This window comes from Pleurodeles waltl, chromosome 5, assembly GCF_031143425.1.
Source record: "Pleurodeles waltl isolate 20211129_DDA chromosome 5, aPleWal1.hap1.20221129, whole genome shotgun sequence".
Lineage (NCBI taxonomy): Eukaryota > Metazoa > Chordata > Amphibia > Caudata > Salamandridae > Pleurodeles > Pleurodeles waltl.
In genome coordinates, this window is record NC_090444.1 from 1419850043 (window position 1) to 1419872472 (window position 22430).

At 45.1% G+C, this 22430-nt stretch overlaps 1 protein-coding gene across 7 annotated transcripts in view; it reads right to left on the reverse strand.

Moving 5' to 3' along the window:
- RIMS1 (regulating synaptic membrane exocytosis 1) overlaps positions 1 to 22430 on the reverse strand; it is a 2255956-nt gene that overhangs the window by 985829 nt on the left and 1247697 nt on the right. For all 7 annotated transcript variants that reach the window (XM_069235695.1, XM_069235694.1, XM_069235701.1 and 4 more), the window contains one exon: positions 19360 to 19472. In XM_069235695.1, coding sequence (XP_069091796.1) covers positions 19360 to 19472 — 113 coding nt within the window. The remainder of the gene's footprint in view (positions 1 to 19359; positions 19473 to 22430) is intronic.

Sequence of the window (22430 nt, forward strand, 5' to 3'; positions counted from 1 at the left end):
TGCTTGGGGATTTTTAGTATTTGAGCTGATAAGAGATACTAATAAAAATCGGGATATTTTTAAGTGTGACTTTTAGCAATGAGTATATATGACCCGACCAGTGAAAAGCCAATTATTGTATGTGTCCCTGCACTTTAAGCACCATGGTCTCCACAGAGGTACTGCCAGTCTTGGACTTTTGACTACACCTCTCTTAATGAGGTCTTCAGAATCTCCCTCAAGAGAGGCAAGGGAAACCGCAGAGACTCAGAGAGGCAGATAAAACGTCAATCAATTTTCCTCAACGATGGTGTTTTCAGCACATGCACTACCTAAGAAAGTTCAGTCATATGCTGGAGGCAACATATTTTATCTGTAATCAGACACAGGGCCTTGGCCTCCACCAGGCCCTACACACAAGGTTGCACACTGGGAAAACCAGGACATGCAATACAACTCTGAAGCCCATTTTGGTGCTGCCAGAAATGTCATTGGTGAATAATTTACAAGAAAAAATAAATTAAGTAAGATAATCTGTGTGGTATTGGGGGCCCTAGGCCCTCATGCTACTAAATCACTGACGCAAACACAGTAGCATAGTGGTTAGAACTGGCCCCAGGCACATGCCCCCGGCCCTTTTTATTGGCAGGGTCACCTGACTGGTGACACCTGTGTTGGGTGAGTGTGGGGTGTGCATGTAAGACCAGCCCTCAGCTGAGTGGCTGGCGTAAATACTAGAACGTGTCCAGCAGGACACTAAGGGGGTCATTCTGACTTCAGCGGGTGGCAGAGGCCGCCCGCCAAAGTTCCCCCGACAGAATACCGCAGCGCGGTCAAAAGACCGCCGCGGTAATTCTGAGTTTCCCGCTGGGCCGGCGGGTGACAGCCAGAAGGCCGCCCGCCCGCCCAGCGGGAAACCCCCTTCCACGAGGATGCCAGCTCCAAATGGAGCCGGCGGATTGGAAGGGTGCGACGGGTGCAGTTGCACCCGTCGCCATTTTCAGTGTCTGCTATGCAGACACTGAAAATCATTGTGGGGCCCTGTTAGGGGGCCCCTGCAGTGCCCATGCCATTGGCATGGGCACTGCAGGGCCCCCACAACACCCGTTCCCGCCAGCCAGGTTCTAGCGGTGAAAACCGCCAGAACCAGGCTGGCGGGAAGGGGGTCGGAATCCCCATGGCGGATGGAGGATTCCTCAGGCCAGGGGAAAACCGGCGAGAAACCGCCGGTTTCCCTTTTCTGACCGCAGCTTTACCGCCGCGGTCAGAATTGGCCTGGATGCACCGCCAGCCTGTTGGCTGTGCATCCGCGGTCCCCGGCCCTGGCGGTCTATGACCGCCAGGGTCGGAATGACCCCCTAAATCCCTTCCAAACTTGATTGAGGAATGAAACAACAAAGTCCAATTTGTGAGAGAGAAACAAAGACACAAAATATATACAGAGTCTCTTCAGGCGGTCTACCTGAGCTGCGGCATGGACCAGGTGTAGCTGGGCACTCGGCATCACAGCACGCCTCCGTTGTTCTACCAGACTGCGCTGAACACAAACAGCAATGCAGATGACATCCGGATACTTCATTCGCTTGACCACGACCTCATAGTTCACTGGATATTGTCGGTCCAGTCCCGCCTGGGCTCGCATTGTCAAAGTCTATGTACAACTTAAAGTCTATGCGGGTGCATCTGCAGCAGTAGGGAGTACACTGTACACAGTTCAGGACGGCACTCCGGCACTGGAGACTGTACACCTCCTAAGACTACAGATGACGTGATGGCCTGGAGCAACTGGGACTCTAGCGGCAGAGGAGCAACAGTCTTCCCTCTCTTGCCAAAACTCCATCGCACAGGAGGCTCCTCGAGGCCCTTTGGCGGGCTGCCACAGGACTGCGTGGACTGTGCCGGCCTATTGCAGGCCCAGCAAAGGTTTTGCAGAGGAATCACCTACAGGACCACATCCTAATCTCGCATGGAGCCCCAAGGGTGGTTGATGAAGGGTCAGCTTACTCGAGCCATCAGGATTCAGATGCTCTGGCCATAGAGCAAAGTCTTTGGGTGACCAGTCTCTCAATATGAGACCTCTGTGCTTCCTGCATTCTCTCTTAGTGGGATTCCTCTCTCACAGGAATTTGTTGGAGGCCCTTGCCCCTGGATTGCCACGGGACTGCGTGGGCTGTGCAGGCCAATGTAGGCCGCGCCAAAGGAGTCTCTCTGAACTCCCAAAAGGGCCACGTCCAAGTCTTGTGCAACCCCAAGGGTCAATGGTCCAAATGATCTGGTCGGCTCTCACAGCAGGCGTCACGGGCTCATGGCAGGTGTTCAGGTGGTATGTTTCCACGTTGCCAGAGATACCTTGTCAGCATCGGTTCTTGTCACTGACTGGCTCCACTTGGGTGGTGCTGTGCTCCTTCGGTGGTTGGGCGATACACCTCATGATGATGATGATGATGTTTTTCATCCTTCTGCAGATCAAACGGGTGGCAGCATATACGTCAGCGGAAGGATCACTTGATGGACGTCGTGGCCACTGGCGAGTCTTGCGTGGCCTGCAGTTGTCGACAGGGATGCCATCGCAGCCAAGCAGCCAGTGACAAATTACAAGACGATCGCATTGAGAAGCGTGGGCGTCCACCCGCGTAGCTGTCTTCAGTGGCATCTGCTCACCCCGGTGACTGTCTTCTGCTGATGGATACTTCCTCATCTGCTCTCACGAGTCCTCAGTTGTGTCACTCTACTTCCTTCCGCTTGCACACCTGTGATGGAGTCGATCTGTGGTGTGACCGGTCTGTCAGACTCCTCTCTTCTTCTCCTCATTTCTTGTTGTGGCATCGTGCCACGCTCTCTTCTCCTTTTCCTCCTTGGTGTGGCGTCATGCCACAGGTCGCATGTTGCGCCACAAGGACCTATCACTGCACCTCCGCTGGTGCATCTCGCTCGGTCGCAGCCTCTCGCAGGCTGAGTCCTGCCGGTAAGACTTGATCCGCTCTTCTGGCAGACCTCTCCCGGTCTGGTCTGTTCCCAGATCCTCTTGGTGGACTGCTCCGTGGCAGGAGGGTCACTGTTCTCTACCTCCATCTCTTCACTCGAGGGCACCATTCTTGCGCCTCGATGCTGCACTGTTGCAGCGCTCACTCGTGCCTCCATCTGCTTGGCAGGGTCGGTCAGTTCTGATTACATACTCACTGATGGGCCAACGGTGGTCATCTTCTGTCATTGTATGGCCGGCTGACACGGACTCCTGTCCCGTGCGTTACGTCATGCTCTTGGGTGCTCTCTCCATCTTCTCCGGCTTCTGCACGTGTCGTCATGTTCTCTGGCGCAGCTCTCTGCGCACCTGTGGCATAGTCTCTTTTCACTTCTGGGTGTCTTTTGTTGATGCCTGGCATGTCCCTTTCTCATCTTGCGGTGATGTCCATCACTGCTGGGGTATGTGGCGTTCTTTCGGCGGTGGCCGTGGATGGCCGCCAAGGGCTGCGCAGGCCATGCGCGCGCTCCTCGTGCCTCACGTGGCACTTACTCCATTTCTCACTCTTGCAACTTGGCTGGGACAGCTGCAGCCTTTTCCCTCCCTGTGCAGTGTTGTTTCCATCTTCTGCGCCGTTTCCGTCTTCTGCGCTGTTTTTGTCTTTCCTGCGCCATTTTCCTCCATGGGTGCGCTGTTGGTCTGGCACAATCACTCACTGGGGTGTTGCTGTAGACTTGTTTTCAACACAGCTTGCTTCCCTGTTAAAAAAACAGAAACAAGGGTGCAGTACCTACTTTGGCCACTAGATGCCAGTGTTTCACTTGTTTCTAGGTGGAAGACAGTCTTTCTTCCTCTCATGTCTGGTTTGTTGAAGGCAGACACCGGAGAGGAGCCATGCTGCCGGGAGGAGTTCACCAGGGTGGAGGGGGCTGCAGGAGCTGCAGGTATGTTCTACTTTCTTCTTTCTTCCACTTTTCTCTCTTCTTTTCTTCTTCTGTTCTTTTTTTTTCCTATTGTGAAAGTTTTCATTTTCTTGCCCAGCCTCAAGGTGAAAAGGTAGGCAAACGGCAAGATATTCAGTGAGGGTGTGTGGGGGGCTTCGGGCACTTGTATCTTTTTCAGGTGCATGTCAGCACCTTTCCCCTTCCTTCTACGCATTACTGAATTTTGTTGCGGGCGGCTCTTGGCATTTTATTACTTTGGTGCATGTCTGCACCCTTGTTTTTCACTTTATTTCGGTGCGTTCTGCAGCAATGTACCTTCTGTCCACACTGTTGCAGCAGCTTTCTTCATGCTGTCGGCCGTGCCATGGCCTTCTCGCCTTACTGCCGGGCAGCCGGGGGAGGCCCTGGCCATTTTTCTTTCTTTTCTTAGTGCATGATAGTGCCATTTTCTTGATGCACAGCCGCAGCAGCATTGTTCACGCTGCAGGCCGCATTACCTTTATGGGGGTGGGATGCGGCCATTGTTTGGTGCCCTTTATTTGCAGTACTTCACAGTGTGCGACAGCACCGTATGCTCACATTATGCATGGCCCCAGCAGACTTCGCACACGCTGGGGGCTGCGCTTCAGTTGACACGGGGGCTCTGGGCATTTTGCGCATGATTCTTCTTTGGTGCACAACAGCACCAAACACAGCAGCCTTCCCTGACGGTGCGGGCCGTTCTTGGTTTTTCTTCCACTGGGGGAAGGGCAAAGGGCGGTGCTGCGCACTTGCGCCTCAACGCATCGCTGTAGCGCTTTTACTTACGGCGACCCCAGCCGTTTTGGCAGTGCTGCGGGACGCTCTGATCACCAGCACCTACCACTTCCAAATGCACCGGCGGGCCTGGGGATGGGGCTGCGACGGCCTTCCTCTCCCACTCACTGCTCTTCCTGCGCCGGTCGCTGTCATGCCGGCAGGATACATGGGGGTGCCTTATGCAGAGGCATTGTTTCCCCCTACGCCCAACGGCAAAGTTCCTGTCGGGAGCCACGTGGGGTTGGAGATCCCACTCGTCGCCATTTTGGTGTTGGGGGCCCTAGGCCCTCATGCTACTAAATCACTGACTGAGACACAGTAGCACAGTGGTTAGAACTGGCTCCGGGCACGTGCGCCGGGACCTTTTTATTGGCAGGGTCACCTGACAGGTGACGCTTGTGTTGGGTGGTTGCGGGGTGTGCATGTAAGACCAGCCCTCAGCCAAGTGGTTGGCAGAAACACTAGAACGTGTCCAGCAGGACACTACAATCTGCACAGTACCCATGCCCTGCATCTCTTTATCCATGGTTTTAGTCTGGAATCACAGCACCAACAAATGGTGTGGATATGCAAATGCACATAGAAGAACGCTATGGGCCTTATTCATGAAAATATTTAGATAAACTATGGGCAGAGAGCTCCCCACAAACCTATTTTTCTAACTTTATAATATTTATAAACATTCTCAGAAATACACTTGAAAAGCTGTGCCGGACGCAGGTTTTCCAGGCATAACTCTGAAAAGGTCTAATGACTTTTTCCATACAGGTTCCTTTTCCTGCTGTACAAAGTTCTCTATAGTGGGGAACCCTGAACAGCAGGAATAGATTCCCCTGTACAAATTCATTTTTTTTTTCTTCATAGGGAAAACAGTATCTCCACGAATAATGTATTTTCCTCATACTCCCAGCAAATCTTTTCCCCTTTCCAACCTGGAAGGGGAGTGTTGTAATAGAAAGTATGTGGAATGTAGAATGTTAAAAGTTGGAATTATAATGTACGGGGAAAAGTGTCAGTTGGATCTAGGAGGTAGTGCAGAAAGGGCGGTGTTGGTGAGCCCTGTTGTATTTACCTAATTATTAAATAAAAAGAAATATTTATTCTAAAATACAACCGGAGTCTTCATCCACAACAAGTTGGCGATGAGCGTTCTTGGGGCTCATCGATACCATTATTACCTTGTTTCTGTGAGGACTGTGTTGACGTGTCTAAGCGCAAGCTATTCATATTTCGACAAAGGTTCCTATTTTGAAGGACGACCTGTAATGAGCAACCAACGGATGTAAAATCTTCAAGCAAGTACAATATCTTTTTGTCTTGATTTATATGCGAGTGTGCTTGGGTTAACGTCAGTCTAATACTGTTAATACTGTGCCCAACTAACTGAAGAGAGAGATTTATATTGTTGGTACAAGTCCAATTTCCTATCAAAATATATAATGCGCATGGCGGCCACTTTGGATTGGGCATATTTGGAAAAGTAGGGGCAATCTCCTGCTGAAACCGGATGTCAACGCCGCCCATCATAAATGTTGATTTTGACTCCCAACAAAAAAAGAAAGAAACAGTGGGAATTTTAAGTCACAATTCATTAACATTTGAAAAGTTTTTGAGAGCTAATTTAAATATAGAGAAAGCTATATTTTGAAATAAACTTTTGCCAGAGGATTTCAAATGAACCGGAAGGCATTTTAAGAAACGGTGAAATATAGCATAAAAAATTATAATTTTAGCAATCAATAAAATGGTTCATAGTAATATTATAAATCAACCTGCACTGTTTTTAAATAATCCTGGAAAACCCATAATGAAATGGAAAAATTGGCACAGAGCATTGAAAATTACCTACTGGCTATTGATGGAAAAACAATTGATCCTGAAAAGAAAAAAGTGTTGATGTTTGGCCTATTAGGCAATACTGGTCAAGAAATTTTTGATAACCTACCAGAATTTGAACCACCTCTGGGCCAATTCATTCCACTGGATGAGTATGAAGAAGCAGTTAAACGTATGGAAAAACAGTTCACTGCGGAACCAAATGTAATAGTTGAGCGGCATCATTTTTTCAAGCGGAAGCAGATGGAAGACGAAAGCATTGAAGAATATATTGCTTCTTTTAGAGTTTTAGCATCTTCATTTGAATTTAATGAGATGACAGACATTTATATTCGTGATCAATTTGTATTTCAATGTTATTCAAAAAAGATTCAAGAAACATTGCTTGCATGCAGAAATCCAACATTACATGAAGTCATCAACTTAGCTAAAGGGATTGAGAGATCGTTGCTGTCCACTAAGGCTTTAATATCTTAATATTTTCTAAAACAGATGTGTATATGGTACATGATCACAAGACTAAATTAGTGAACAAAGGCAAGGATAACAAGTACAGTAGAAGAAAAGGTGTACAGTGTTATAGATGTGGTTCTAAATCACATCTGGGTAACAATTCCAAATGTCCTGCCATAGAAAAAAAGTGTGCCAAATGTAAAACAATTGGTCATTTTGCTGTTGTATACGGTTGATGAGTTTGATGAAGAAATGTGTGCAAATATAGTGTTAACTATTGATGATTGTTGCAAAGGCGTGTCAAACAGATTTAAATCACCACTTGGTTCAGCCAGCATTAGGGGAAAATAATTGAAAATCATGGCAGATTCAGGTTCTCCTATTACCATTCTAGACAAGAACAATTTTGAAAATATTTGCAAAAAAGATAAAATTAGAAAAGAGTGAGGTAAACCCAAAAGCATTTGGAGAATTTGATATTAACATGGTGGGATATTTTTGTGACACTTTGCAATTTAAAAATAGCAGTATCGATACTAAGATTTTTGTTGCTGAAAATGGCAGGAACATTGTTGGTTGGCAAGATTTGAGTAAATTAGGAATAATTTTGAAACCAGGATCGCCAGATCCCATAATTCTCTGAGACATACCATATTCAGAGGTGAATAGTGCAGAGGATACTGATATGAATTTGACTCTTGAACAAGTTTTGGCAGATAATCAGGAAGTATTTGCAAATCACATCGGATGCGTAAAGGGTTTTGAACATGAAATTAAATTGAAAGCAACAGCTACTCCTGTCATTCATAAAGTTCGTCCTGTTCCTTTTTTCAGCTAGAGGAGAGTTGAAGGAACTATTAAAGAAACTGTGTGATGAGGGTGTGATTGAATGCACAGATTCTTCTGAGTGGGTATTGGCTATTGTAGTTACAAAGAAAAAAACTGGTGATATAAGGTTGTGTGCTGACTTGAGGTCCTTGACCAAAAATATTGTAGTGGATTGTCATCCTTTACCCAGGATTCAAGAAATTCTGGCAGCCACTAATGGATCAAGGTATTTTTCGTTAATCGACCTTAAGTCAGCATATCATCAAGTCAAGTTATGTGAATCATCTAAGGACTATACCACTTTTGTAATACCTTTTGGTGCGTATAGATATGTACGTTTACCCTTTGGACCTGCATCAGCTGCAAGTGTATTTCAAAAGCTTATAGATTTTCTATTTAAAGATATGGAAGGTATTGAAAAATTTCAAGATGATATTTTGGTAGATGCGAAAACAACCTCTCAACACAATGCTATCTTAAATACAGTGCTGAGGATTTTAAAAGAAAGAGGGGTGACAGCAAATCAAAATGTAAATTCTTATGTAAAGAAATAGAATATTTGGGGCACACTTTGTCAGCTGAAGAAATAAAACCAAAAAGAGGATTTACTAAAGGTAATTCATGAAGTGCCTAAACCTAAAGATAAAGATACTCTTAAATATTTTCTTGGATTGAGTGAGTAGTATTGTGGGTTCATTATGGATTATGCCAGTTTGGTTAAACCACTTAGAAAGCTTCTGAGAAAGAAGGTGAGATTCGAATGGACGGATGAACAAGAGTCTGCATATACAAACATGAAAAATGCCATATTAAAGGTGCCAGCTTTGCAGCCTTATGATACTAAATGGTGTAACAGAATTACGGTTGATGCTAGTGCTAAGGGTATAGGTGCTGTGTTTACTCAAATTGTATCAGAAAGAGAATATACAGTAGCGTTTGTTTCTAGAATGGTTCGGAAATTGGAATGTTTTTACAGCACTATCAAAAGAGAGGCTTTGGCTTGTGTATGGGCTGTGGAGAAGTTGAAGACATATCTTTGGGGTAATGACTTTGAGTTAGTAACTGATCATAAACCACTGGTGTACATGATGGATGGAAGAAGTAATACGAAGACATCCTCTAGGTTAATCAGGCTGATATCAAAATTGGAAGAATATAATTTTGAGATAAAACACATTTCAGGTGGTTTGAACAAACATGTGGATTGTTTATCCAGGTTACCTTTAGAAAATGATGATGACAGTAAGATTTTAAATGATGAGTGTGTTGTGGCTTTTTTAGACGCAGTGAAACATTGCAATTGTGTGATTTCTGCTCAGGAATGGGATAAAGCTTGTGAAAGTGATTTGATTTTACAGCAAGTTATGAAATATGTCATCAATGGGTGGCCTCCTAACAGAAATTTAGATAATGTATTGAATACATTTTCACAAGTTGCTGATGGACTGAGTATTGAATGTGGAATTTTAATGAGACATGATTTGTATGTTCCACTGCAAATTTTAAAGAAAAGGTTGATTGAATTAGCTCATAAAGGACATCCAGGTTCTACTGTCACAAAGAAAGCTTTAAGATCATACTATTATTGGCCTGGGATTGACAATGATGTTAATATCTATTTGGATAATTGTGTGGAATGCATCAAATCTGACAAACATTGGAAAGTGAGCAAGAAAGAATTGCAACCTGTCTTGATACTTGATGCACTGTGGGAGAAAATAGCTATGCATATCTCCGGCCCATTTAGTTTACTTGATTCTGATATGTGTTACTTAATTGTTGTCACTGATTACTATTCTAAATGGATTCACTGGGAATTTTTAAAGAATATTAGTACTGAAATTGTTATTGAGTTTAAAAAAAAAATATTAGTAATTGAAGGTTTACCTAGAACGGTACACTATAAACATCACAAAAAATGTGTACGTTTTTGAATAAGCACGGAAAAAATGTGTACGTTTTTGAGTAATCACGGTATTCAACAAGAAAAAACTCCCCTTTACAATCCTTCATCAAATGGTCAAGTGGAATGTATGAATACATTTATGAAAGAAGGAATTCAATTAGCAATGGCATCAAAATTAGATGTATGTGATTATCTACGGGAGAAGGTGTACAGTTACAATAGTACTACAAATTCTACAACTGGATTTTCACTTTTCTTTTTGATGAGAGGTAGAAAGGAGAAAATGTTACTTACTCCTAAGTTTGTCAAGATTGCAAATAACTCCAATGACAATGAACTTCAAGTTAAACAAAAAATTGTTGACAAATAAGTAAAAACTAAAAGTTATTATGATAGGATAAATAGAGTCAGATCTAAAGTGTTCAGTGTTGGTGATTGGGTCCTTATAAAAAAACCTTATAAAGTTCTTAAGGGAGAGTCAGTGTACACTTCACCAAGGGTAGGTCGCTCCCCCTGCCGCTGCAGCTCCACCAGCCCAGGCTCCTGAGACCTCCTAGCAAGCCCAGCGAATTCACAGTAAGTACCCCCCCCCACCGCCCAGCCCCTCGCCCTGCCCAGCGCTACTCACCTCCTCTCCTGCTTCTTTTCTTCATCTCTGTTCTTCCTCTGTGCCCTTCTTCTGTATTCTTCATCTGTACCCTTTTTTCTTTCCTGCTCCCCGTCTTCTGTCTTCATCTGTGTTCTTCTTCTGTGTGCTTCTTTCTCTCTCCTTTGCACCGCGACCTGCGTGTGCTTTCTACTTCTGTGTCCCTCTTCTTGGCTCTTCCATCTGCTGCTCGTCGCTCCTCTTCTTCTTTACCTTCTTCTGTGTTCTTCTCTCTTCTGCTCTTCCGCTCCTCTTCTTCTTTACCTTCTTCTGTGTTCTTCTGTCTTCTGATCTTCGGCTCCTCTTCTTCTTTACCTTCTTCTGTGTTCTTCTGTCTTCTGATCTTCGGCTCCTCTTCTTCTTTACCTTCTTCTGTGATCCTCTGTCTTCTGCTCTTCCCTCTTCTGCTCCTCTTCTTCTTTTACCTTCTGCTTGGTTTTTCCCGCGTCTGCCCTTCTGCTCCTGTCTCGTCTCCCTGACCTCCCTCACTCGCCACCCCCTCTGTAACGCCCCCATCTACCTATCGCTCTATCTACCTATCTCTCTATCTTTCCCCCTCACTCGCCACCTCCTCTGTAACCCCCCCTATCTTCCTATCCTTTCACTCTATCTCTCACCCTAATCTATCTTCTACATCTCATCCTCACCCACCTCCACCTCTATAACCCCCCTCCCCTATCTTCCTAACTTTCCTCCTAACTTTCTTCCTAAACTCCCCGCCACCCTTAACCCCCCTCCCCCATCTTTTCTCCCCTCTTCCTGTCCCCCTCCCTCCGCTTTCCCGCCGCCACCTCCTGCACGCCCCCGCCCCCCCAGCTCCCATTCGTCGCCCACTCCCGTCCCCCGCCCCCAGCTGACCCCTCCCCCCACTCCTCCCTCTTATGGCGGCCGCTGCAAGACCGCGCAGCGGGCGTGCCAAAGGCAAGCCCGTCTGCGCCCGTCCGCGTCTGGCCCTCGCCCAGCGCCACGACCCCTGGCCCTGAGCACTCCCAAACCCCACTGCACCGATACGACCCCATCACCCTCCACGCCCTCAACCCAGGGCGCTCCAGTACCTGCTTCCAAGCTAACCCGAAACGTACCCACGGACCCTTCGCATGTCACACCTGCAAACTTACCTTCCACCATGAGACAACCACGACCACCAGCCCATGCGCCATCAACCCCCTCAAATGCATCCTGATCAATGCTCGATCCGTCCACAAGCACGCCGTTGAACTCTGGGACCTCCTGGACTCCACCGCACCAGACGTCGCCTTCATCACTGAGACCTGGATGAACGCCTCTTCGGCCCCCGACATCGCCATAGCCATCCCCGAAGGCTACAAGATTTCCAGGAAAGACCGCACCAACCAAGTAGGCGGGAGGAATCGCCATCGTCTTCAAAGACTCCATCAGCGTCACCACCTCCACCGAAGACACCCCCCTCGCCGCCGAACACCTGCACTTCCAGATCCGCACAGACCCAGGACCACCCTCAGAGGATCCCTCATCTACCGTCCCCCCGGACCGCGCGCCCTCTTCAGCGACTCCATCACCGACTTCATCTCCCCGCATGCCCTCGCCTCGCCAGACTACATCCTCCTCGGCGACCTCAACTTCCATCTAGAACAGAACAACGACCCCAACACCACCGCCCTGCTCGACAACCTCGCCATCCTCGGCCTCAAGCAACTGGTGAACACCCCCACCCACATCGCCGGACACACGCTCGACCCCATCTTCTCCGCCAGCAAACACGTTTCCTTCAGCCACGCCTCCGCTCTACACTGGACCGACCACAGTTGTGTCCACTTCACCTTCCGACACGAGACTCGCCACCTCCGCACTCAACCCATCCCTCGTTGACAGTGGAACAAAATCCCCGAAGAACAGCTTTTCTCCACGCTCATCGACAACCAACCCACCTTCTCCGCCGACCCCAACGACGCAGCCCTCAGCCTCACAAACTGGATCACCAACTGCGCGGACAACCTCGCCCCCCTCAGACGCCTTCCAAGACAGTCCAACACCAAAAAACCTCTCTGGTTCTCTGACACCCTTAAGGAATCAAAGAAAACTTGTTGTACCCTTGAGAAAGCCTGGCGTAAGGACCACACCGAAGACAACATGACTGCCCTCAAGAACGCTACCCGCGAACACCACCACCTGATCCGCGCAGCCACAAGGAATTTCTTCAGAGACAGACTGGACAAAAACAGCCACAACAGCAGAGAACTCTTCAACATCGTAAAAGAGCTCTCCAACCCCAACGCCAACGCCATCACACCCTCACAAGACCTGTGCAACTCCCTCGCCACCTTTTCCATCGTAAGATCACCGACCTACACGACAGCTTCGGACACCAGACCCAGCCAACCACCACTGAACCCACACCCCCAGCCATCACCCTCAACGCCTGGATCCACATCAACACAGAAGAGACCAAAACCACCATGAACTCAATCCACTCCAGTGCCCCCTCGGACCCCTGCCCACACTTCATCTTCAATAAAGCCGACGACATCATTGCCCCACACCTCCAGACCATCATCAACTCCTCGTTTTCTTCTGCCACCTTCCCCGAGAGATGGAAACACGCTGAAGTCAACGCCCTACTGAAGAAACCTCCGGCTGACCCAAGTGACCTGAAGAACTTCCGCCCCATCTCGCTCCTCCCCTTCCCTGCCAAAGTCATAGAGAAGACCGTCAACAAGCACCTTACCAACTTCCTTGAAGAAGACAACAACCTTCTCGACCCCTCTCAATCCGGATTCCGAGCCAACCACAGCACTGAAACCGCCCTCATCTCAGTCACAGACGACATCAGAACCCTGATGGACAACAGTGAAACAGTCGCCCTCATCCTCCTCGACCTCTCGGCTGCCTTCGACACCGTCTGTCACCGCACCCTAATAACCCGCCTCCGCTCCATCGGGATCCAAGGCCAGGCCCTGGACTGGATCGCCTCCTTCCTCTCCAACCGCTCTCTCCCTCCTTTTCGCTCAGACCCCACCGAGATCATTTGCGGCGTCCTACAAGGCTCCTCGCTCATCCCGACACTCTTCAATGTCTACATGAGCCCCCTCGCCGACATCGTACGCAAACACAGCATCATCATCACCTTCTACGCCGACGACACTCAACTGATACTCTCCCTCACCAAGGACCCCACCAGCGCAAAGACCAACCTGCAAGATGGAATGAAGGACGTCGCAGATTGGATGAAACTCAGCCGTCTGAAACTGAACTCAAACAAAACGGAAGTCCTCATCCTCGGTAACACCCCGACCGCCTGGGACGACTCCTGGTGGCCCACGGCCCTTGGCACCGCACCGACCCCCTCAGACCACGCACGCAACCTCGGCTTCATCTTGGACCCACTTCTCACCATGACCAAACAAGTCAACGCCGTATCCTCCTCCTGCTTCCTCACCCTCCGCATGCTCCGGAAGATCTTCCGCTGGATCCCCGCCGACACCAGAAAGACCGTGACCCACGCCCTCGTCAGGAGCCGCCTGGACTAAGGCAACACCCTTTACGCTGGGACCACCGCAAAACTCCAGAAACGTCTGCAACGAATTCAAAACGCCTCCGCCCGCCTCATCCTCGACATACCCCGCAACAGCCACATCTCTGCCCACCTGAGACACCTGCACTGGCTTCCCGTCAGCAAAAGGATCACCTTCCGTCTCCTCACACATGCACACAAAGCCCTCCACAACAAGGGACCAGAATACCTCAACCGTCGCCTCAGCTTCTAAGCTCCCACCCGTCTTCTCCGCTCCACCAGCCTCGCTCTCGCCGCTGTCCCTCGCATCCGCCGCTCAACGGCGGGTGGGAGGTCCTTCTCCTACCTGGCGGCCAAGACATGGAACTCCCTCCCCACCATCCTCAGGACCACCCAGGACCACTCCGCATTCCGGAGACTCCTCAAGACCTGGCTCTTCGAGCAGCAGTAACCCCTTCCCCCTAGCGCCTTGAGACCCACACGGGTGAGTAGCGCGCTTTATAAATGTTAATGATTTGATTTGATTTGATACACGTTTTGAAAGTTTCTAATGGTTCTGTATTTTTGAAAGATAATGGATGGTGGAGTAAAAATGCCGTTGTTTTATTAAAACCACATCAAGAGAGACTATGGAGAAATTAAAGAAATACAGAAGACTTTTATTTTGGAAACACAAGATTATTTTGACTTTGGAAGCATTACTAGTGATGAAGTCAATGGAAAATCCAAAGCTGAAAAGAGGAAAGTAGTAGAATAAGTAATGATAGTAATGCTGGTGTCAAGGAAATGCAAGATTCAGAAATGGAACAGAGAGGAGCTATTGAGAAAGAGTTATCTGATGACTCAATCTTGAGAACTAGAAAAAAAGTACATGTACCAAATAAGTACTCTGAATTTGTAATGTATTAATATGTATGTTATTTATTAATAATTTTTGTTTCTTAATTTTGTTTTGTTTGGAAAAAAAAGAGATGTTGTAATAGACAGTAAGTGGAATGTAGAATGTTAAAGGTTGGAATTAGAATGTATGGGGAAAAGTGTCAGTTGGGTCTAGAAGGCAGTGCAGAACAGGCAGAGTTGGTGAGCCCTGTTGTATTTACTTAATTATTAAATAAAAATAAATATTTATTCTCAAATACAACCGGAGTCTCCATCCACATCCATTCAAACCCTTATTCTGAGTGAATTTAACACCTTTCCTAGGATACAAAAGGGAGGAAGATGAGTTTGAGAATGCCCAAAAACATACAAGCTTGTGGGCATTCCTAAATGTCCAAGGCAAACCATAACTCGGAATGCACACTTACCACCCCAGAGTACAAGTTGCGGCTGCACAGATATTCACACGTGGTGAAGATCTCCGCCCTGTAAATCGGGTCACATCTGCCAAGAATCCTTTGTAAATGACTATCAAGTAAAAAGGTAAATTTGGTCATAAACTTGCATTTGTGATCAAATTTACCTTTGTGAGGAGGGTCCTAAATGTTTTGTTTTAGTGACTCATAGCCAGGGCACAGATCAGTTCAGGTCCGGACTGGGAACTTAAAAGAGTCCTGGCAAAAATGATAAATTCAGCCCCTGTGAGAAGACCTGCAAATGCGCACTAGAACCAGCTCCAAAAATCAAAACAAGGTTCATCACCACTCATGGAGGCCGAAACTGGCCTCCAAGTGTCAAAAACGGCTTCCGGGGACTCCTGCCTCCCAGAGGATTGCTTGATTGCCTGAATAGTCAGTCTGGCCACAGATCTTGGTTAGGAACTCGAAAAAAAACATTCCAATTCTGAGAAAAACTTAAAGCTATGGGTACGTTGTTGTAGTTTCTCTTGCAGTCCTGGGCCTAGAGCTCTCTTTTCCTTCTGGCAAAGATGATGAACACCCCATCATAAAAAAAGAGTAGAGAATTCTCCATAGCAAAGCAAACAAATGACTGAAGCGCATGGGCAAGACATTCACAAAGAAGGAGGGGAATACCCTATCACCCCAACCTGCTTAGGGAACTATCTAAGCACAATCACAAAAAATAGCAGGCAGGGACAAATCTATTCATTAATTATACTAACCAAAAAACTCACTTTTGGTTAATAGGGTAAATTACTTTCCCATGTTTATTTCATTTATTTACAAATAGCAGTGTATACCTCAACATGGTAACATATATTAAGACATCAACAATTATACATCATATTACTAACTATTGCATACATTACACAACACTATTACTTAAAACTAAGCACAAACAATACATCAAAATGGGTAATGCCCAACGAAAAAACTGATAAAGGTCACTATAGCTCAATTCGCATTGTGATCCTGCCTTATAAAGGTGACCAAGGGGTTAGCACCCAGCTGAAAACATCTAACAATTTTTTAAGGTATTATGTAGTGCTTCTAATTATTTAATCTCTCAATTCATTAATTATAAGCCCTTGATCCCGTTAGACTAGTGTCGACGCGTTTCGGCCTCAAAACTCGTGGCCTCTTCAGGACAGTCGAAGGGCACTGGCACGTCTACAAAAAGTAACACATATATTAAAATCAAATAATTACACTGTATTCATTCTCTATCTCTCTTCGAATGTATAGAGTAACATAGTCTGAATTTAATGTTGTGAATCTATTTATAAAAAAACTTAAAGCTATAGTTGTTCCAAAATGATAACGAATAATCTAAATTGAGTCTCTCCCAGTGCACTGTTTAAGTGAAATCAAAATAAGGGTGCATCCACCCTTTAATCACCACCATGCATCTCAGTGTGGTATTTGTAAATACCCCATGGTTAAACCCTATTCAGTGAATCCCATAATAAAACATACCTTTCTCTAAGAAACATAGTCAAATATTGAATTCACCCATCAGGACAAATTGCCAATTTGTCTATTAGTATTATCCTGAAACTAAGAAAGGAAAGAAAACGGACAAGAGCCTGATGTGAGAAAATATTCGACCAGCTTCATCATATCAAAAGAGTCTATTTTCTTAAATTAATATTTAAAATATCGCAATACTTCCCTATTTAAATTACCTTCTGGTTTTACTAGGCGGTAATGGCACCATGCAGTCAAATGCCTGTAACAACTGCCAAAAAAGAGAAGTAGGAAATTTCTAAATCTCAGCGACTAATAGCTCAATTACTCAGCCCACTTATCATTGCTCCTCCTACGAGCAATCGTACTCCAACAACACTTACTTTTGAAAGTTTCGCTCTTCTTTCAACACACCGCGGCAAGGTCCATGCCAATATCTTGCTGCTAACTTTGCGTACGATGAAGTAACGAGGTCGACCATGCGTCGGCCATTTTGTTAATTGTCTCGGCACGTACTAGTCAGCTACTGTTTCACAACAGTGTCTACCGCTGGGCGCCATATTGGGGGAACTACGTCCCTTCCTTATTATTATCTGGGCTTACTCCACGTATTGTGAGCCCTAATCACGGACTCTCTGTATGATTTGATGTATATACAGAGCTAACGTTGCCTACAGAATAAGGAAACATTGCCAATAATGCCCAGACCACGTTTATCATTGCAAACAACAAAAAGTTGTAAGCTGTCACACTAAAAAGGTCATCTAAAAAATGATTCCCTATATATTTTAATCACATTCTTCACATTCAATCCGTATTTGGTTATCTTCATAGGGGCTTACTCGTACCACCATCTTCTCACTATTATTTTCACACATTACTTTGGTTTAAATTTGCAAATTTGAAACACGTTTCAAATACAATACAATAACAGTTATTGCATAGATCAAAAGGGTACATTTTTTTTTCCTGAGAGTCCAAATCAATCTACTCATCCTCTTCTAACTATGATTTTCAAAAGCACCTTAATTGAAGTTTATACTTTTGAGACAAGTTCACAGCAAAATGTACTGAAAATTATTACATTAGCCAAAGGGTTCATTCCCTTTTCCTGGGGTTCCAAGACACTGTGGTCAAGCGAGGCCATATCCAATATCATTTGCCAATGAGAGCCCAGACTTCGTCACAGTCATTTAGTCCATTTCTGACTGTTTGAAATTTCTCAATCAGCCGTGCTTCCAATTTGAGTAGTCTGGTCAGCATTGCAGGGCCATCCGCTTTACTTTGTACAACAGCTAGCACTGTCCATTTGATGTCATCTGCTTTATGACCAAGTTCTAAGAAATGTTCAACCAACGGTGCTCCTTTTATAGCACACTTGACTCTCGATCGATGCTGTAGGATGCGGCTTTTAACTGCCTGTGCTGTTTGTCCAATATAAGCTTTAATACAAGGACATAATATACAGTAGACCACATTTGTAGTGTTACAATACAAGCCAGCACCATTCTCATGTAGGCCTGCATATATATGTCTGCTCTGCTTCTTCTTACATTGCTACTCTATCAATGTTTTTGACACTATAAGCAACTCACTGGCACAGTAGTGAGAAGGTAGGCAAGATAATAAAAGATGAACATACCATAAGTAAGATCTGAGAACACAGCATCCATCCATGAGAGACAACAGTGAATTGTTTCCACAAAGGAGCACTCCATAAATGGTTCAAGAGGTTGGCTATGATCAAGGATTCACCTTGCTGGAGTTGATGGGGGATTCAATACTCATATCAACACAAATCCAAAAAATGAAAGCCAAAAACTCTAACGTGTAGAAAGAGATCATTCTGATAAATGCTTCAAAGACTGAGAGTACAAGTCTATTGTAAATGTCTACTTATGAGCGTAGTCTTAGTTGGGATAGAGCTGGGCCAGGATGAGACTCTGAGAGTTAGAGACACAGACAAGCCCTTCTGGATTTTTTTTTATTTAGGAATCAGATGTCTTAGCATACAGAAGTTTGTTTCGGCAAGAGTTAGGGAAAAAGGCATCCACTAAAGGTGCAATGTCTTCAAAGTCGTTGAATGTCCTTGAACTTGTTTTGTTAAGCAATCCAGGTCAATTTCACTTAACAGTTTAGACGTTTGCTGTGGGCAAATGCAGAGATTCACAGTTTTCACAGAAGAGGCAACACCCTCAAAAGTGCTAGTGGTGGATCCTCATCAGCGTCTGCTTTGTGACAAAGACGTACAAATCTGACTCAGGTAGTCAGAAAATAATCACTAAACTAACTTTTGAACATTCGGTTTGTACACATTACTGCATAATCTGTACAGCCTTTATTCCCATATGTTCCCTTCTATTCTGGTATGCTGTAACATGAGCCTTTCTAATGGGACTTCACCAAGACATGATGGTGCTAAATGAAACGAATGAATGTAGTGACCCTTCAAGTGCAACAGACATCTCTCAAACAAGTTCAACAGTTGCTGACAAATGTCTCCCACATTTGGGCTCAACGTTGTGATGCCCCATTTCTCCCAGTTTCAGATAATGAAACATAAGAGGCATGTTCAATGTTAGGAAATTCTTTGCATATGTACTCACCTGAGGGAAAATATTTGTTATTAGCCAATGTGAGCAAACTCCATAGATTAGCCAACCATTTACCAAATCTCAAACTGATATGACACTACACAGTATATACTTACAGAAAGCTGTCCCGGTAGGACCTGAGGTGCATCTTGAAGAGCTCCAGGAGAAGTTGGAGAAATTACAGAAATAGAAGGCCTTTCCATCTTTTGGGATTCAAAAGAACTTGAACCTGGAATAAAAAATATATTTGAACACGTGATCACATTTACTGGTTTACTATCAACACAATCTTAAAACAACATATAGTATCATAGCATTTCTACTCAGTTGTTGCAAATATGTGTTTTTCATACTTTTTATCCAAATGACATGCACGTGTTCACAACAGGCTCTCCCAAGAACTGGAACAAAATTTACAAAGTTTTCTTCTGGAGGACATCACTGACCTACTTAGTAATAATTCCTGTTTCTATATAATAAGTGCATTTTCTTTGGGCATTTTATATCTTTCTGAACTCCATAAATAACGGTACTTTGCCCCATGCATTAAACAAACTCTATTATCCACTACAATCTTTCTTGATGTCTTGGTCGCCTTCAGCACATTCAATCATAGGTGCCTCTTCGTACTCCTTGTTCCCTTCTGGCAGCTTGTAGCAAATTATATTGGCCTTTATAATCTCTGAACTCACTGTTTTATCTACTATATTTCCCTTTGAGTCTCCTCTATCATTGGTTTTCCTTAATATCTATAAATTCCAATTACATGGCACTGCTTAGAGTTTTTTTTCTAATATTGATGATAGGAAAAACTATCTGCATGGTCTTTCTGGTACTCTTATCATTTGGCATGTAATAGTGATACATGGTTACAGCTAGGAAGGCTATGCAAACTAAGATAAATATGTGGCTGCTTTAAGAAACTATAACATTTACCAAGGAGTGTCTTTCCCACCAACTCTAGCTGGCCCCATGCTTAGCAGCCATCTCCAAATGTCAAAGCCTGGTACCACATGTTTTTCTAGGCATTTTTGGTTGCAAATGGGAATGTGCTTATGTGTGGGTGGGTGTGATTGTGTAAAAGAGATGTTGTAATTAGGTGAGGTATTATGGCATTAACTTATGTAAAGAAAAAATACAGAAAAGACAATGGTTAATGTGACCTTATACATGCAAGGAATTCAGTCTCTGTCATGCATGTACAATGTTTAATAAAGTGATGTTATAGTTCGGTGTTAGAAGGAGACACATCCTTATGTTAAAAAAAAAAAAAAACACAGAAAGGCACTCCCATTATGCATTGCTTATGACCTCATATACTACACCCCTCATAACATGTTAAATAACATCATAAATGACATCATTCATGACATTCTAGCCGGGCCTTACCTCCACTCCACATCAAGACATAGAAATGATGCCAAGGCTATAGCAAAGCCCTGCACCCAACCCTCTGCAGGCATCAAACCACACTGTACACAATTTTCAGTTATACGTAGGACATGTTTGACACTGGCTAAGCCTGTGGCCAGGTCTGCACCCAACCCTACTGTGGACACACACTATGGAGGATGTCTGAATAGCATGCTGGTACACCAGACTTTGCATCCAACATACAATAATGGTTGGATGACAGGCTTGAGCTATGACCAGCCCTCTGCTAGTGGGATCGCTGCAATTCAGGAGCATTTTTACATATATTCCACAAAGCAGAAGATTGCAGGCAATTTCAATTGTATGAATACACAGTATAACAATATTTTTTAAAGTTTGATAGTGTATGAATTGATCATATGCCATAGATTTATTCAATATATTGTTTAGAGGAAAATGGGGTTGCTTTAAATGAATGTGCAGGGGAATGCGCACATTTCTAATCACACCTTACTTAAAAAATAAAAGAGCGAATTTTTTCGTACAATAATGCTGGGAAATACTATATAAAGCCTGTGTGATAATGGGGAGACAGGTACTGCAGGCATTCCAAGAGGAACATCTTCAACACACAGTTTGTGTCAAGGCCTTACACTGGCTTTTTCTGTCTGCTTCTCCTAAAAACATCAACAAAACACAGACAAAACTTTCCCTGCCGACTTTTTTGGCTATAGATATTAGCTAGGGCATGAAAAAAAGGGATTCCTTCACATATTTCATCCACATCCTCCGATCTAATATATCGTCAAATTTTAATATGTGCCCATTTATTGTTTTAATTTCACTTTCCATGATTTTTATATTTGCAATAATGATTTTGAACATATTCTGTTTTGTGTTCTTGGGACCGGGGGAGCCAAAACTACATTTAAAGGCACTGCACATCTGGAGACTCTCCCTCCCTCCCCCGCCTGCCGAACCTGACCTCTGTGCATTAGTCCTGCAGCGGGGGACGTGCCCAGTCGCGTGCCCAGGCCAAATGAGGGCCCGTCTGTGTCTGCTTGCAGCTGAACGAAGCTGGGCTGGGCCTGGTCTCTTGGTCCTGGGATTGGCGCTGAGGTAATTGTGGATTTTGTTATTGATGTAAGTAGTAAGGTATATACTGCTGAAATGGGGACGAAAAGGGCTCTGAGCAGTTTGGCCACGACAAGCAGCAATCACACCACAATAGACTCTTTTCTGGTGAGGGTGGTTGCAGTAATCTACAAAGAAATTGATCTGGCTGAACAATGTTTATGTTTGGGTGCAGTTGGGCCAGCTTTCCCCTCAGGGTTTGGTGAATCCACAGTCCTTAATGTGCCTCCCACTCAGGATGTGGGTAGAGAAGGAGGGGGGAATAGTAATATCGCATTACCATCTGATAATAAGCCCTTGGCAGGTGCTTCCCCTCACCCATATAATTTGATGTCACAATTAACTCCCTTCACTTTGTCTCGTTCAACGGCTACTAAGCGCAAGTGTGAATCCAAAAGGGAGGCTGCTGTTGCATCCAGTCTGGGGTTGGCCATTTCCAGGGATTCTCACTGTTCCCCTCCTAACGACCTAATATGGGTAGCTGCTATGGAGGATTTGAAGGAGGGCCTGAAGAACAAGTTACTTACCTTCGGTAATGTATTATCTGGTAGAGACTCTATCTAGCTGCAGATCCCTTACCTTTGAATTCCCTGTTATCAGCTTTGAATCCAGAATTTTTTGCTGAGCAATACCCTGTGCGCACCATCGGGTGACGTCGTTCAGATCCACGCGCGTTGTT